The sequence below is a fragment of the Prionailurus bengalensis genome, unplaced genomic scaffold (assembly GCF_016509475.1).
Source record: "Prionailurus bengalensis isolate Pbe53 unplaced genomic scaffold, Fcat_Pben_1.1_paternal_pri Un_scaffold_71, whole genome shotgun sequence".
NCBI lineage: Eukaryota > Metazoa > Chordata > Mammalia > Carnivora > Felidae > Prionailurus > Prionailurus bengalensis.
In genome coordinates this window covers 118,441-133,180 of record NW_025091171.1, presented here as the reverse complement: position 1 = coordinate 133,180, position 14,740 = coordinate 118,441, and the positions used below count along the sequence as shown (strand labels likewise).

General features: G+C 54.8%; 1 protein-coding gene and 3 non-coding genes across 4 annotated transcripts; 3 read left to right on the top strand and 1 right to left on the bottom strand.

The window, feature by feature from the left end:
* The first annotated feature begins 2,959 nt into the window (after positions 1–2,959).
* LOC122478518 lies at positions 2,960–3,078 on the top strand. The gene has a single exon (XR_006296053.1). It is a non-coding gene; the product is annotated as a 5S ribosomal RNA (ribosomal RNA).
* A 1,168-nt stretch (positions 3,079–4,246) lies between these two features.
* LOC122478517 lies at positions 4,247–4,365 on the top strand. Its single transcript, XR_006296052.1, has one exon. It is a non-coding gene; the product is annotated as a 5S ribosomal RNA (ribosomal RNA).
* A 1,174-nt stretch (positions 4,366–5,539) lies between these two features.
* Positions 5,540–5,658, top strand: LOC122478516. The gene has a single exon (XR_006296051.1). It is a non-coding gene; the product is annotated as a 5S ribosomal RNA (ribosomal RNA).
* Positions 5,659–12,419: 6,761 nt separating this feature from the next.
* Positions 12,420–13,871, bottom strand: LOC122478473 (serine/threonine-protein phosphatase PGAM5, mitochondrial-like). Its single transcript, XM_043572065.1, has 2 exons — positions 13,778–13,871; positions 12,420–13,410 (listed from the first exon to the last, which is right to left on the bottom strand). Exons 1-2 carry the CDS (start codon positions 13,869–13,871, stop codon positions 12,491–12,493), a joined length of 1,014 nt encoding a protein of 337 aa, XP_043428000.1. The 3' UTR covers positions 12,420–12,490.
* Between the last annotated feature and the right edge of the window lie 869 nt (positions 13,872–14,740).

Genomic DNA, 14,740 nt, shown 5'->3' with positions numbered 1-14,740 from the left:
CGATGGGTATCGTTGAGGCCCGGAAGGGACTCATAATCTATTTTGAGGTCACATATGGTTTAAAGAAACAATTATAGAATCAGTCTGATGTAAGATGGTCGTGAAACAAACACTCGCAAAACTTGGTGGTTTAAAGCAATTTATTATTATTATCTCTCATAATTCTGCGCATTCTCTGGGTTCATCTGGGTGGTAAAGACTTAGAGTTTCTACAGCTGCTGCCACCAAATGGCCATCAAATGCCATCAAATGAAACAGCTGTCCTCTTAAGGCTCAGCTGACTGGGCATCCTAGATGTCTCCCTCACGTAAAGGCAGCAGGGGCTGCTGCCGGCCAGCTGGGAGCTGGCTGGCCATTTGACCACAGAGCGTGAACGAGACCTCTCTGTGGGGCTCCCCGTTCTCACGAGCACAGTCTGGATTCCCAGCGGCAGCAAAAATCGGAGCAAGGCCGCTGAGAGAGAAATCAAAAACATCCAGGCCTCTTAAAAGGCAGGCCCAGAATTGCCTAAGCGTCACGGCGACTGAAAGAGCAGAGCTAGGCCGGCCGACTAGTGACCGTGTCCCCGACACGGCCGCAGAAAGAAGTTCCTGCTCAACCCTCAGAACACGCCTCCTCCCCTTAAGTAACTTACGTGTTCTAAGAAAGCAGGCTACCGATCGAGGCATTCTTCCCGAGTCTGAGGTGGGAGGAAGGGGAGTGTGAGAGGCATGGAAAGGGTGAGTAGAAGAGGGAGGCCTTCTCTCAGGTGGGGGCCAGAGGCGGGAGCCCTCAACCCTGTCCAGGCTTAGAATGGCCTGGGAGCATTTTACCCCTCCCCAAACCAATTCATCAGAGTCTCTGGGGATGGTGTTTGATGCTAGGTATTTCTACGGCACAGCAAGGCTGACAGCCAATGGTTAATAGGGGACCAGTGAGAAACGTTCTGTATACACTGAGGCCAAACATGTCAGAGATCCTCAGACACAGTGGCTCTTAAACTTCAGGTGCATCAGAATCTCCTGGAAGACTTGTTCAAACACAGATTGCTGAGCCCCACTCCCAGAGGTTCGGATTCCCTAGGTCTGTGACCACCGGGCCCAACATTTGCATTTTTAACAAGTTCCAAGGGACTCTGATAATTGCTGATTGGGACCACACTTTGGCCGCCAATCGGCTGAGTCCACGACCCTTCCCCAGCCAATCGGCTAAGGCCATGATCCCTATAAAACCTTTGTGCTTTTGAAACTCTCTCTTTCTCTCCAGTATGTCACCGCCGCGTCGAAGCAGGTAGGAGATTGAGCTCGAGCTAGCTCGAATAAAGGCTCTTCGCTTCTGCATTGGACTCGGCTCCCTGGTGGTCTTTGGGGATCACGAATTCGGGGCATAATACTACCATTCTCTACTGGTCACAACAATCCTAAGCCAGACCAGATTTAGTAGGGTGGAAAAAGGGACAGACCCTACATCTTGAAGGAGGAGGTGGTGTCATATGCATCTAATGGAGGCAAGTATAGATGGTGTATATGTTTATAAAATACAGTAGAGCTCCTAAAGGATACTACTATTGATCTGATGAGTGCCCTTTGTCCCTGATGAGGCCAAGTCTTCCCCATTCCGACACGAGCTCAGGACACCAGAAGGCCCACCACCCCGGGCCCAGAGGCGCCGTTGGCATGGCATGCAGGTCCTCGCTCTCGTTCTGACCGCACAGGCCAAGGCGAGGCTGCGCCCAAAGGCCAGAAGAGCCAGGAGAAACGGGGAGAATCACTTGAAGGAATTACTCGCAAGGGAGTGCTCCCACCCACCAACACACGCATAGACCCACGTGCGCGCCTGCGCGCGCACGCACACACACACACACACACACACACACACATTACCACCACCCCCACCCCCACCCCCACCCGAACACACACACATCTCATACCTGGGCCTGACAGGAATGGGAGGAGGGATCAGACGGGCCTCCTGAGGCCTAGGCTGCAGGCCCTTGGGATCCAACGAGTCATAAGTCAGCTTCAAGCCACTGCCACTTTGCCTAGACCCGCCCCAGCACCATGACCCTCCCGAGGGGGTAGCTGTCTCTCCAACACAGCCTCTTTGTGTGTGGTTCCTAGAGTTTGGGGGGTGTCTGTGTTGGATAATCCAGAGGTCGCTGCTTCAATACCACTCCCACTCCCTCTCCGACGCCATCTCTGTCACCCTCACCCTTTCCATCTCCCTCTCCACACCCCCACTCCCCTTGTCCCTCTTATTCTGACTCTCCCTATCTGCCTGTCTCTTCTCCCAACGTGTTCCTTTCTCTGTCAATCGCCTTGAAAGGGTGTCTCTCGGTCCTTGAACTATCTGTCTACCTATCTGGGAATAGATCTATTCTCCTGAACCAGGACGTGGTGTGCGTGGGTGGGGTGGGAGGCGAGCAAGGGTCTCCGCAAACGGAGCTGGCTGGGACTGGTGATATTCTCTGGGAGCACTGGGGCTCCCGGAAGGGTTTGACAAGGTGGTGCAGACAGGACAGAAAAGCCAGGAGGCTGGCTGCAAGAGCCATAGGGCTGGGGAGGAGGCACTGAGAACACGGCAGAGCGGGCCCAGAAGGCAGGGCCTGCCACATGGCCCACCCTCACTTTCACCTTCTTCCCAGTGAGCACCCCGGGGTGTGGTGTGGTGAGGGGCGGTGTGGTGCGGGGCTGCGAGGTGCAGTGCGGTGCGGTGCGGGATGGAAGCTGAGGACGGCGTGGGCCAGGCCGCGAGCAGCCTGCAAGAGTCCCGGGATTGGAGAACGCCGGGGCTTGCGCCATAGCGAGTTGCCAGGGTCCTCTTGGGAGACCACCCCCACACGCCCAGGGCCCAAGGCAGACCGCGGCGGCAGCCAGGCAGGCAGGCAGGCAGGCAGACAGGTGCATGGGAGAAACGCTGCAACCGCTGGGCTTGGGACGCGTGGATCAGGCTCTTGAGGCGCCCAGCGGCAGCCGCCGGCGTCTACGGCCATACCACCCTGAACGCGCCCGATCTCGTCTGATCTCGGAAGCTAAGCAGGGTCGGGCCTGGTTAGTACTTGGATGGGAGACCGCCTGGGAATACCGGGTGCTGTAGGCTTTTTTTGCTTTTTGCCTTTTGCCTCTGGCCTCCTTGACCTCTCCTTTGGCGCCCGCCGCCCCTCGCCCCTCCCTCCGTGTGTCCCTCTCTCCCCGGGGAGCGCGTCTCCTGGGGCCAAACACACCCCGCCCACTGCTCCCTCAGCTCCTCCCGGGCCGGCAAAGCGGCCTGGCCTGGCCTGGCCTAGCCTAGCCTGGCCCCGCCCCGCTCCGCCTCGCCCCGCCCCGCCCCCCGAGCCCGCACACCGCACACCCCACGGCACTTCCCAAGGGGTCCGCTCGCCGCTCCCCGCTCCCCACTGCCCGCACCAGGCTAAATCCCACTGCACCGGCTGGAAGCCACGCCCCAGCCTTGCACCTTTCCTGACACTGCACCCGCACGCACGGAGGGGTGGGGGGGTGCGGTGAGGGCGGGACCGGGGGCTGGCGCCTGGGGACTGGAGGGTGGGGGCTGGCTGGGTGGATACAAGAACCCAGGAGCGGGCGGGGAGGGCGGGGCAGCGAGACCCCACACTCGGACTCCGCCACGGGCCTGGGCTCCCTGGGTCCCGGACCTCTTCCCTCCCTCGAGCCCTCATCCCCAGGGCCCCCGGCGTTTGGCGAGGCCCGGCTAGGGCAGCGGGCTCGGGCTGGTGATGTTCTCTGGGGGCGCTGGGGCCTCCGGGGTGGCTTTGCACCAGGTGGGGCGGACGGGAAGGAACGGCGGGGGGGTTGGGGGGGGCTGGCTGCGCTCGCCCTGGGACTGGGGAGGAGGCGCTGAGAACCCGGCGGGGTGTGTGTGTGGGGGGGGGGGCCCAGAAGGAAAGGCCGGCCGGATGCCCCACGCTCGCTTCCACCCTCTTCCCAGTGAGCGGCCCGACGTGGTGCGGTGCGGTGCGGTGCGGTGCGGTGCGGGATGGAAGCGGAGGCGGGCGTGGGGCCAAGCCGGGAGCAGCGTGCAAGAGTCCCGGGATCGGTGAAGGCCGGGGCTTGCGCCACAGCGCCTTGCCAGGGTCCTCTTGCGCCGCCTCCGCCACCCGCCCGGGGCCCGCGGCGGAGGGCGGCGGCAGCCAGGCAGGCCGGCAGGCAGGCAGGCAGGCAGGCAGGCGCGTGCATGGGTGAAGCGCGGCACCCGCTGGGCTTGGGACGCGTGGAGCAGGCTCTTGAGGCGCCCAGCGGCAGCCGCCGGCGTCTACGGCCATACCACCCTGAACGCGCCCGATCTCGTCTGATCTCGGAAGCTAAGCAGGGTCGGGCCTGGTTAGTACTTGGATGGGAGACCGCCTGGGAATACCGGGTGCTGTAGGCTTTTTTTTGCCTTTTGCCTTTTGCCTCTGGCCTCCTTGACCTCTCGTTTGGCGCCCGCCGCCCCTCCCCCCTCCCTCCGTGTGTCCCTCTCTCCCCGGGGAGCGCGTCTCCTGGGGCCAAACACACCCCGCCCACTGCTCCCTCAGCTCCTCCCGGGCCGGCAAAGCGGCCTGGCCTGGCCTGGCCTAGCCTAGCCTGGCCCCGCCCCGCTCCGCCTCGCCCCGCCCCGCCCCCCGAGCCCGCACACCGCACACCCCACGGCACTTCCCAAGGGGTCCGCTCGCCGCTCCCCGCTCCCCACTGCCCGCACCAGGCTAAATCCCACTGCACCGGCTGGAAGCCACGCCCCAGCCTTGCACCTTTCCTGACACTGCACCCGCACGCACGGAGGGGTGGGGGGGTGCGGTGAGGGCGGGACCGGGGGCTGGCGCCTGGGGACTGGAGGGTGGGGGCTGGCTGGGTGGATACAAGAACCCAGGAGCGGGCGGGGAGGGCGGGGCAGCGAGACCCCACACTCGGACTCCGCCACGGGCCTGGGCTCCCTGGGTCCCGGACCTCTTCCCTCCCTCGAGCCCTCATCCCCAGGGCCCCCGGCGTTTGGCGAGGCCCGGCTAGGGCAGCGGGCTCGGGCTGGTGATGTTCTCTGGGGGCGCTGGGGCCTCCGGGGTGGCTTTGCACCAGGTGGGGCGGACGTGAATGAAAGGCGGGGGGGTTGGGGGGGCTGGCTGCGCTCGCCCTGGGACTGGGGAGGAGGCGCTGAGAACCCGGCGGGGTGTGTGTGTGGGGGGGGGCCCAGAAGGAAAGGCCGGCCGGATGCCCCACGCTCGCTTCCACCCTCTTCCCAGTGAGCGGCCCGACGTGGTGCGGTGCGGTGCGGTGCGGTGCGGTGCGGGATGGAAGCGGAGGCGGGCGTGGGGCCAAGCCGGGAGCAGCGTGCAAGAGTCCCGGGATCGGTGAAGGCCGGGGCTTGCGCCACAGCGCCTTGCCAGGGTCCTCTTGCGCCGCCTCCGCCACCCGCCCGGGGCCCGCGGCGGAGGGCGGCGGCAGCCAGGCAGCCAGGCAGCCAGGCAGCCAGGCAGCCAGGCAGGCAGGCGCGTGCATGGGTGAAGCGCGGCACCCGCTGGGCTTGGGACGCGTGGAGCAGGCTCTTGAGGCGCCCAGCGGCAGCCGCCGGCGTCTACGGCCATACCACCCTGAACGCGCCCGATCTCGTCTGATCTCGGAAGCTAAGCAGGGTCGGGCCTGGTTAGTACTTGGATGGGAGACCGCCTGGGAATACCGGGTGCTGTAGGCTTTTTTTTGCCTTTTGCCTTTTGCCTCTGGCCTCCTTGACCTCTCCTTTGGCGCCCGCCGCCCCTCCCCCCTCCCTCCGTGTGTCCCTCTCTCCCCGGGGAGCGCGTCTCCTGGGGCCAAACACACCCCGCCCACTGCTCCCTCAGCCCCTCCCGTGCCGGCAAAGCGGCCTTCTTGCCTTGCCCCGCCCCTCCCCGCCCGGTTCCAGGCAGCGGCCAGAGAATTGGACCCAGCAAGCGAAGATGGGAAGGATGTGGAAGGGGGCCTGAGAGGGGCGGCTGAAATGCTCTGAGCGCCCATTTCTTGCTCCAATTACCTGAAGATGTTCCCTTGGTGGAAATTCACTGGCTGGACACTTATAATCTGAGAGGTTTTCTGCACACAATAAAAAGTCTACCCTTAAAGAAGCCAGTGGAAGGGTCTGTTCATTGAGATCAACGCCCTAGGTATGGGGGCGTCATTTCTCTTGGGGCTTCTTAGAAGCACACAGAGCTCCTCCCAGAATTTCTCACTTGACAGGCAGTAGGTAGCTTCCTGCTCTTTGAAGTTCACCCCTAGGGGGGCATCGATACCCTCACACTTGTGTGCCATGTGTTGGCTAAGGAGGTTCCTTAGTAATCTGACATGGGCCAAGGTGATACAGTGTGGCCGTCTGCTCATAAACATGCAAAAAATAACCTGAACAGAGTATTTGCAAAGTGAGTTAGCAACACATGAAAAAGGATAATATACCACGTCCTAATTGGGCGTGGTCCAGAAACGCCCCCATAGCTTCATATTTGAAATCAATCCATATAACTTATGCCATCAACAGAATAACGAATAAAAATCAAATGACCATCTAAATAGGTTCCTGAAAACATGCTTGATAAAATTCCACATCAATTCCTGACTTAAGGAAAAAAAGGGGGGCGCTTGGGTGGCTCCGTCGGTTACGCAACCGATCTCGGCCCAGGTCATGATCTCACGGTTGGTGAGTTCGAGCCCCGCGCGTCAGGCTGTGTAGTGACAGCTCGGAGCCTGGAGCCTGCCTCGGATTCTGTGCCTCCCCCCCTCTCTCTGCCCCTCCCCAGCTCATGCTCATACTCTGTCTCTGTCAAAAATAAATAAATAAACTTAAAAACAAGAAAAACAAAAAAGAAACTTAGCAAACTACCCATAGAAAGAAAAGTCCCTATTTTGACAAAAACAAACAAATCAAAACTTTAAATCGAACAATGTACCTCATGCTAAAGTGGTGCTGTCTGAAAGTGGGAATGATGGGAGGTCCTAACTGATTCAATATGTCGAGGAAATGAATGAACATGAACGTTAAGTAATAATAATAATTAGAGAGACAGAGAGATACACAGAGAAAGAGACAAATGCAGAGACGAAGAAAGAGAATCCGAAAGAATCTACATATAATCTTTTGCAAAGTCACTGAATTGAAAGCCGTTGTGCAAAAATGAAGCCTGCGTTTTGTTTATGACAGCAATGAGTGCGTAAATAAAATTATACGCACACAAAAAGGCTACAGCCTTTGAAAGAATACACTTCAAATATGTAAAAACAGGGGCACCTGGGTGGCTCCCTCTGTCAAGCCTCCACCTCTTGATTTCAGCTCAGGTCACGACTTGAGGGTTGGGAGATGGAGTGGGGCATTGGGCTCCAGGCTGGGCATAGGGAGCCCGCTATGATTCCCTCTCTCTCTCCCTTCCTTCTGCCCCTCCCTAGCTTGTGCTCCAGCACACGCTCTCTCACTCTCCACAAAAACAAAAAGCAAAACAAAACAAAACAAAAGAAAAAAAAACACTAAAAACAAACCTAATAAAAACGTACAAAACCTCTACACAAAAAAAGTAGAAAATATAACTGAGAGGAATTTAAAAAACTTCATAAATGGGAAGGAGAGGTAATGGATTGTAGCCAAGATGTGAAAAAGTCGGGGCATCTGGGGGGCTCAGTTGATCGAGCGGACGTCCAACTTCGGCTCACGTCACTATCTCACAGTTCGCAAGTTCCAGTCCCACATCAGGCTCTGCTGTCAGCTCACAGCCCGCTTTGGATCCTCTGTCCCCATCTGTAGGTCTTGCACTCTCTCTCTCTTTCTCAAAAACAAATAAACCTTAAAAATATGCATGTTGGAAAAAGTCAGCGTGATAAAGACCACCACCAAATTTCTGTATAGGATCCACAGCAACCTCGAGTAAAATCCTCATAGGGTGTGTGAGTGTGTGTGTGTGTGTGCGCGCGTGTGTGAGTTTAAAAGCCAGTTCTAAGATTTATGGGAATATAAAAGACAAAGATAGATAAGAAAATATAGGAGAAGGAGATAGTTGGAAGACTAACACTCTCGGGATAGAGATTTGTTATACAGATGTTAACAACTGTGACACTGTGGTACCGGCACAAGGATGGACAAGTAAGGACTAGAGATTCCAGAAACAGACCGATGTTCTCTTTGGACTTTGGATCTCTGATGGGAGGTACTATGAAAAGTTGAGAAAGGACCATCTTTTCATTAAAGGGTTGTCGTTGAGTTCTATATTAATAAGTGGGGGGGGGGGGGATGAAACTTGATGCCTACTCAAATAATATGCAAAAACCTCATTCTTGGTGAATTACACATCTGATGTAAAAAGTAAAACAGGGGCGCCTGGGTGACTCAGTGGGCTAAGCGTTTGAATTCTGCTCAGGTCATGATCTCACGGTTTGTAAGTTTGAGCCCCACCTCGGGCTCTGTGCCGACAGCTTAGATCCTTGAGCCTGCTTTGGATTCTATCTCCCTCTCTCTCTCTGTCCCTCTCCTGCTTGTGCTGTCTCTCTCCCTGTCAAAAATAAATAAACATTTGGAAAAAGAAACAGTAAAACAGTAAAAGTTTTTAGAATAGAACAGGAGAATATCTTCATGACTTTGAGCAGGAAATCATTTCTTAAAGGATACAAAAGGTACTACTAACAACTAAGGAAAACATTGAAAACTGGGAATAAATGAAAATTAGGAATATCTGAACATCAAAAGACAGCATTAATTAAAACATGAGGGAGGATATTTTCAAGTACGTATTTGACAAAGGAAGCCCCAAAGGAAAATGATAAATGGGAAAACAGGCAAGATACACTACTTCATAACAGATATTCGGATGGCCAAGAGATGAACGACAAGGTACTGAATCTCGATTGTTATCAAAGAAATGCAGGTCAAAACCACTAATTCCACTATCCAAAATGACAAAGCCAGTGTTCACAAGGCTGTGGAAAAACTGAAACGCTCGTACACTATGAATCAGTAGAGTTTGGACAAATGATTTGGAAGAACCTACAAAAGTAGAACGTGCGGATTCCCTGAGACCCGGGAATACGACCTTAGACGTGCCCAACCGAAATGCAGGAGCACGGACGCCAAGAAATCTGAGGCCTCAGTACTGGAAATGCCCTAAGGCTGGAAACCTCTTGAGGCCCATCAACAGATAATTCCATGACAAACGGGATGGATGAATTCATGGAGGGTGTGTCCCAACAGCAGGGCAAGCGACTAATTTATACCTGCAAAACCATGACTCAATCTCATCAATATAATGTTGAGCCAAAAGAAAGCAATGGAAAAAGAGTACATGCTGTGAGTTTCCATGCATACGAAGCTGGAAAACAGACAAAACTCATCCACGCCTTGAGAAGGCAGGTCTGTGCTTTCCTGTGGGAAAATAAGGAGGGAAAGGGATCCAGAGAGGGGCTCCTGGTGTACCGAGAATGTTCTATTTCTTGAGCTGGGTGGTGAGTGTAGGGTGGGGTTTTGTGCCAACCTGTCATTCACTGAAAATGTTTGCATTTTTGACCTGCATATTTCAATCACGACTTTTTTTTTTTTTTTTTTTTAATCAAGTAAATGCGACATTGAGAGCGGAGACTGCCCTGGCTGTTTGGGTACCTTTGGGCCGCGACACAAAAAGCAGAGAATAAGCCGTGTTGATTGATGCTGATTACCAGGTAGAAACTAGGCTACTGCAACCCATGGGGAGTAGAGAACTATGGCCGAAAGCCAGGCCATTCACTGAGTGTCTCTTAGTCCTCCGTACCCCACAGGACCGGTCAGGGGGAAACTATAGCAGCCCAGTAACCGATCAGACCACTAAAACAGGCTTGGAAAAGTACTGGAATAGTCTAGGTCATACCACCAGGTAAAAATTCTGACCTCCTGAGGCAAAGATGACTCATGAAGACAGTGAATAGTGCCCCAAGGTGGACTAAATTCACTTTCTTCCCACTGCTGCCTTGTAAATCCGGGGAACGTGCATCATCTTCCTTCAGGGAACAGCTCTGTCCCCATACTCTTATCGGTAGGTTTTGACTTAGCAAGAGAGCTCACTGTGACCCAAGCTCGATCCTGACTTAAAGTTGTAGTGATCAATTTAAGTTTATAGGGTTTAAATTACATAACGTGAAGTACAGGGTTACATTTGTGCTAATAAAAGTTTTTCTTGAATATGAAAAATCATATTGAAATGAAGGCCTCAGTCAATTTAAATGAGTGAATGAATGAATGAATGAATGAATAAAAGAAATGAACGCCCCAGATTTCCCGCTCTGTTTTCTAAAACATTTAGCATATGTGGGGAGCCTGGGTGGCTAAGTTGGTTGAGCATGCAGCTCTGCCTCAGGTCATGAGCTCAGGGTTCTTGGGTTCCAGCCCCGTGTCAGGCAGGCTCTGTGCTGACAGCTCAGAGCCTGGAGCCTGCTTCAGATGCCGTGTCTCCTTCGCTCTCTGCCCCTCCCCCACTCGCGCTCGCACTCTGTCTCTCAAAAAAGTAAATGTAAAAAATAAAAATAAAAAAAACACCACATTTGGTGTATGTGAGTGCAGTCATTTTCAACCATTTAAGGATTTTTTTTAAATGCACGCATAGGCACACGTGAGTGTTTACTTCTATCTGACCGCACCCACATGATAGTTGTCTTGCCTTTGGTATACATTCCTTGAAAAGAATTTACACGGACAGAATTCAGTTTTATTATTAAATAAATTTGTATTTAATCACAACATGTAAATTCTTTGGAAAAATGGAAACAAATAGATGTCAAGTCTTAGGGAGACGACCCCTTGGTTTCCTCGGGTCCCCTGGCAGGAATCACTATGTGAAAGTTGAAAATGTGAAGTTTAAAGTGCCTTTTTCTGTCTGTCCTTCTCCCTCCCTCGGTTGACATATTTTTAAATTCACATTTTCACATCGAACAAGAATAATACGTACACGTCTTTGTTTCCTAAAAAAAAGATGGTAAGTCATCTACGCTGAGGATGGAGAAGAGGATCTCAACCAGGCGAGCCATCGTAGAATGTTCCTGGAAAACGTGGAACCGGCCTGTAAGTGGCAATTCTTACTGCCTTGTGAGCCAGTTGTTACATCGGCTTTTTTTTTTTTTTTCTAACATTGGACCCATCTTAGAGGAGAGACTGTAGGAGATGAGAGCTCATGCTCTCTCGTTCATGATTTTCCCAAGCAATGACGTTTTTGACAGGCATACTGAAGGTGTTAATATTCAGTAACAGAAATCTCTCCTTCCTCATAATCAGCCTCGTCCCCACCCTTTTCCAATCTGCTGGGCTAAGGCTGCATGACAGCTGTGCAAAAATCCTGTCAAGAGACAGATCTGCTTTGACCAGCAGTTTCTGTTCCCACGGGGAAGTTCTCCCCAACTTTGTCAGAAGGGCCGATTGACACCTTGCTGAATTCTCGCAGGAAGGTTTTTGTTCTGCTTAGTTGTTAGCACTGCGGACAGCTGCCCAGAGGTGGAGGGACCACCCCTTAGTCCAGTTCTATTGAGGATGGGGGTGGGGGTGGGGGTGGGGGTGGGGGTGGGGGTGGGGACGGGGGGAGGAAATGGTGGGGACGATGGATGGCTGGGCCGATTTTTGACAAAGATGTTTACTCGGCTTTGTTTGTTTTTTTTTTAAACCAGTAAAATAAAATTTAATTTGGCAGTTATTTCCAAAGTTACAGAGAAATGGATCAGATGTCCCAATTGGTCGCGCTGATCGCAGAAAATGCTCATGACCACTTCACAGGAATTGTAGTTTCTCCTAAATTGACAGAATACTTGGAATGGACACATCACGTCTAAACAGTTTAATCCGTAGCTGTAAAGGATTAACAGCCAGAGGCAGACTGAAGTGTCTAGTATTCTCCTGAAACAGGACCCTGGCTGCACTGTCGCTCTCCGGTCCCGGTCCCCTCCTTCCCCCTCGTGCTGCTCCCAGGTGCTGGGAAAGGCCGAACAACACAGGGGAGTTCAGACCCCGTGGCGTCACAGGTGCAGGCCCCCACACCGAGTGGTTAGGGAAGCAAGAACCCAGAGGAACAGAATCTTTCACTGACAAAGATTTAAGCGATAGAGAGAGTTTTAAGAAATGAGAAGAACGGACGACAAGTTCTGAACGGAAGCGCTGACGGCCCCTCCTCCGGGGAGCCCCTCGTGCCTAATGGGCTTTGCCCACAGCCTCCAGGGGCTCCCGTGGCCAACAGCGGTCACGACCAAAGACGCCTGTGCAAACTGGCCGTAGTCCCCGCAGACGGCGGCAGCGAGGCCCGGTCCTGGCAGACGGGGCAGAGACCCCCAAGACAGAAATCAGGCTGATCTGCTCGCGACGATTCCCTTTTCCATCCTGGGTCGGAAGTACAGACCGAAACGCCCCATTTTAGACACTAAAGACGTGAGCGCTTTTTCCACCTTCCTCCCGGAGGAACAGCGTCACCGCAGCGCAGCCTGTGGAGGGAAGACGGGGAAGGAGCCGCGTCCGTGGCGGCACCCGGGCGAACCAGGCTGGGGCCCCAGGGAGCGGGTCCTCCAGGCAGCCCTCAGGAGCGGGAGATCTTGTCCGGAGGCATGAACCCCGTGTCCCCGAGGGCCCTGAGCGCCCCTCGGCCACCAGGCCGAACCACCAGGTGGCTGATGCTACTGTCCTTGAGAGAGAGATGGAGCCAGACTTCCGGGGGGGGGGGGGGGAACGGCAGCGCCCGGCACACCATGTAGCGGATGACGTTGGCGTGGCAGCTGCAGATCACGTAACTGTCCTCCTGCTGCTTGGCGTCTGCCCGGTGGATGTGGTTCCGGAAGGCGGCCTCGATCCGGGCCCCGGCTGCGTCATACTGCACAGCCTCGGGCTTCCAGTGGGACACGGGCGGGTCGGGCTCGATGGGGGCGCCTTCCCCCCCCCGCAGGTCTGCGCTGACCTTGGAGACGCCTGGCAGGTGTTCGCTGACGACAGCAGTGGTGTCGATGGCCCGGGTCATGGACGAACGGACAATTTTATTAAAGTTCAAGCCCAAGCTGGCAAGTCGGAGCCCCGTCCGTTCAGCCTGTTCACCACCCAGGGGCGTCAGCGTGCGGTCCTTTTCCTGGGAAGCATCCACGTGGTTCTGGGAGTGCCTGGTGAGGAAGATGTGTCGCGTGGCCTTGGCTTCGCCGTGGTCCAGCCTGGAGGCCAGTTCTTCTTCTCCACGTTCCGGGTTCCTCTTCCGCAGGTTCGCCAAGGACAGCGGTTCTCGCCTGTCCCCGTTGGAGTCCCAGACGCCCGGCCCGGGGCCCGCGGACCCCGCCCACGCCGGCACCTGGACCGCGCGCGGCTCCGCGTCCCTGCCCGCGCGGGGCTTTCCCACCGCCACGGCCGAGGAGAGCAGCGCGGCCGGGCCTCCGGCCAGGCCGCGGGCCGCCAGCTGCAGCACCTGTAGGAATGCCAGGCCCGCGCCTTTCCCACGCCGGCTCCGGGCAGGCGCTCCTATTCAGGTTTTCATTGAAACATCGCTTTCTGGGGCGCCCTGGGTGGCTCAGTCGGTTGAGCGTCCGACTTCGGCTCAGGCCACGATCTCGCGGCGCGGCTCGTGAGTTCGAGCCCCACGTCGGGCTCTGTGATGACAGCTCAGAGCCTGGAGCCTGCCTCCGATTCTGTGTCTCCCTCGCTCTCTGCTCCTCCCCCACTCACACTCTGCCTCTCTGTCTCACAAATAAATAAATAAAAACATTAAAAAAATAAACATCACTCTCTTCAGAGAGGCCATCCCTGACCCCCCCCCCAAGCTAAATCAGCCCCACTCACTCTCTATCACGTGACCTTATCTTATCCTTGTCATCGCCCTTATCGATACCTGCCATTGACTTATTTATCTTCTCGTTCGGCCCAGCAGGATCCTCGTCTACCTCCATTGCCGAGACCAGTGCCAGGCCCCAGAAGGGGCTCATCTTTGACCCGCCGACGGCTCTGTGCTAGTGGATGGTTTTCAAAAGCCAGTCGTTACATGAATTTCATGTCCACATTCTGGTGGTGTTTAAGTACACGTCTCAGTGCCCTTATGATTTTCCGTTTTAAGGACACAAAAGCATGAATCACATTCTTTTTCTTTTTTTTTTTAATTTTAGAGAGAGCGCATGCATGAGCGAAGCAGGCAGAGAGAGAAAGAGACGGAATCTTAAGCAGATTCCACAGGCAGCATGGGGCCCGATGTGGGGCTCAATCCCACAATCCTGGGATCGTGACCCGAGCTGAAATCAGGGGTTGGATACTCAACCGACCGAACCACCCAGGCGCCCGAAGAGTGAATCACTTTCCTTAGGCACCACCGTGACCTGGGGAGAATTCTGGATAGAAACGCATTTCACGAGTAAGACGTCAAAGGTCTTTAACTTTTAGGAAATTACCCCCGTCCGCACTGAAGCGTCGTGCCATTATCACCGGCTTCGGAAAAGGCATCTGCGAGGCAAACGTGACAAGGTAGAAGTCTAGGAACTGGAAGATCAAATCTAAGCTAAAATTGTACTGGAACAAGGCAAGGCCTTTTAGTTGTACCCTACCAGTACCTTCTCACAAGTTCCAAAGTTCGGAAGCAGAGACACGGCCTCAGAAAAGCTGGTGGACAAGCTCCGTCTCTCGGTACACTGCCTGGATCCTTGTGCTGGCTCTCAGAAAAAAAGTTAGGAGGTGCCACCTTTCATTTTTCAAGGTCAACATTTTGTCTTTAAGAAAGCACAGAGGCTTTTATGCAGCAAACACAGACCCCTAAGACTTTCTGGGCTGAGATGCTGTCCCCGGCCCCGCTTTGTCTGAGTCACCC

What these genes read in the sequence shown, in the direction of transcription:
- LOC122478473 (XM_043572065.1), bottom strand. Translation starts at nt 13,871, where the DNA reads ATGAGCCCCTTCTGGGGCCTGGCACTGGTCTCGGCAATGGAGGTAGAC. An exon ending in GATAAATAAGTCAATGGCAG is followed by an intron (nt 13,411 to 13,777) that starts GTATCGATAAGG and finishes AAACCTGAATAG; the next exon opens with GAGCGCCTGCCCGGAGCCGG.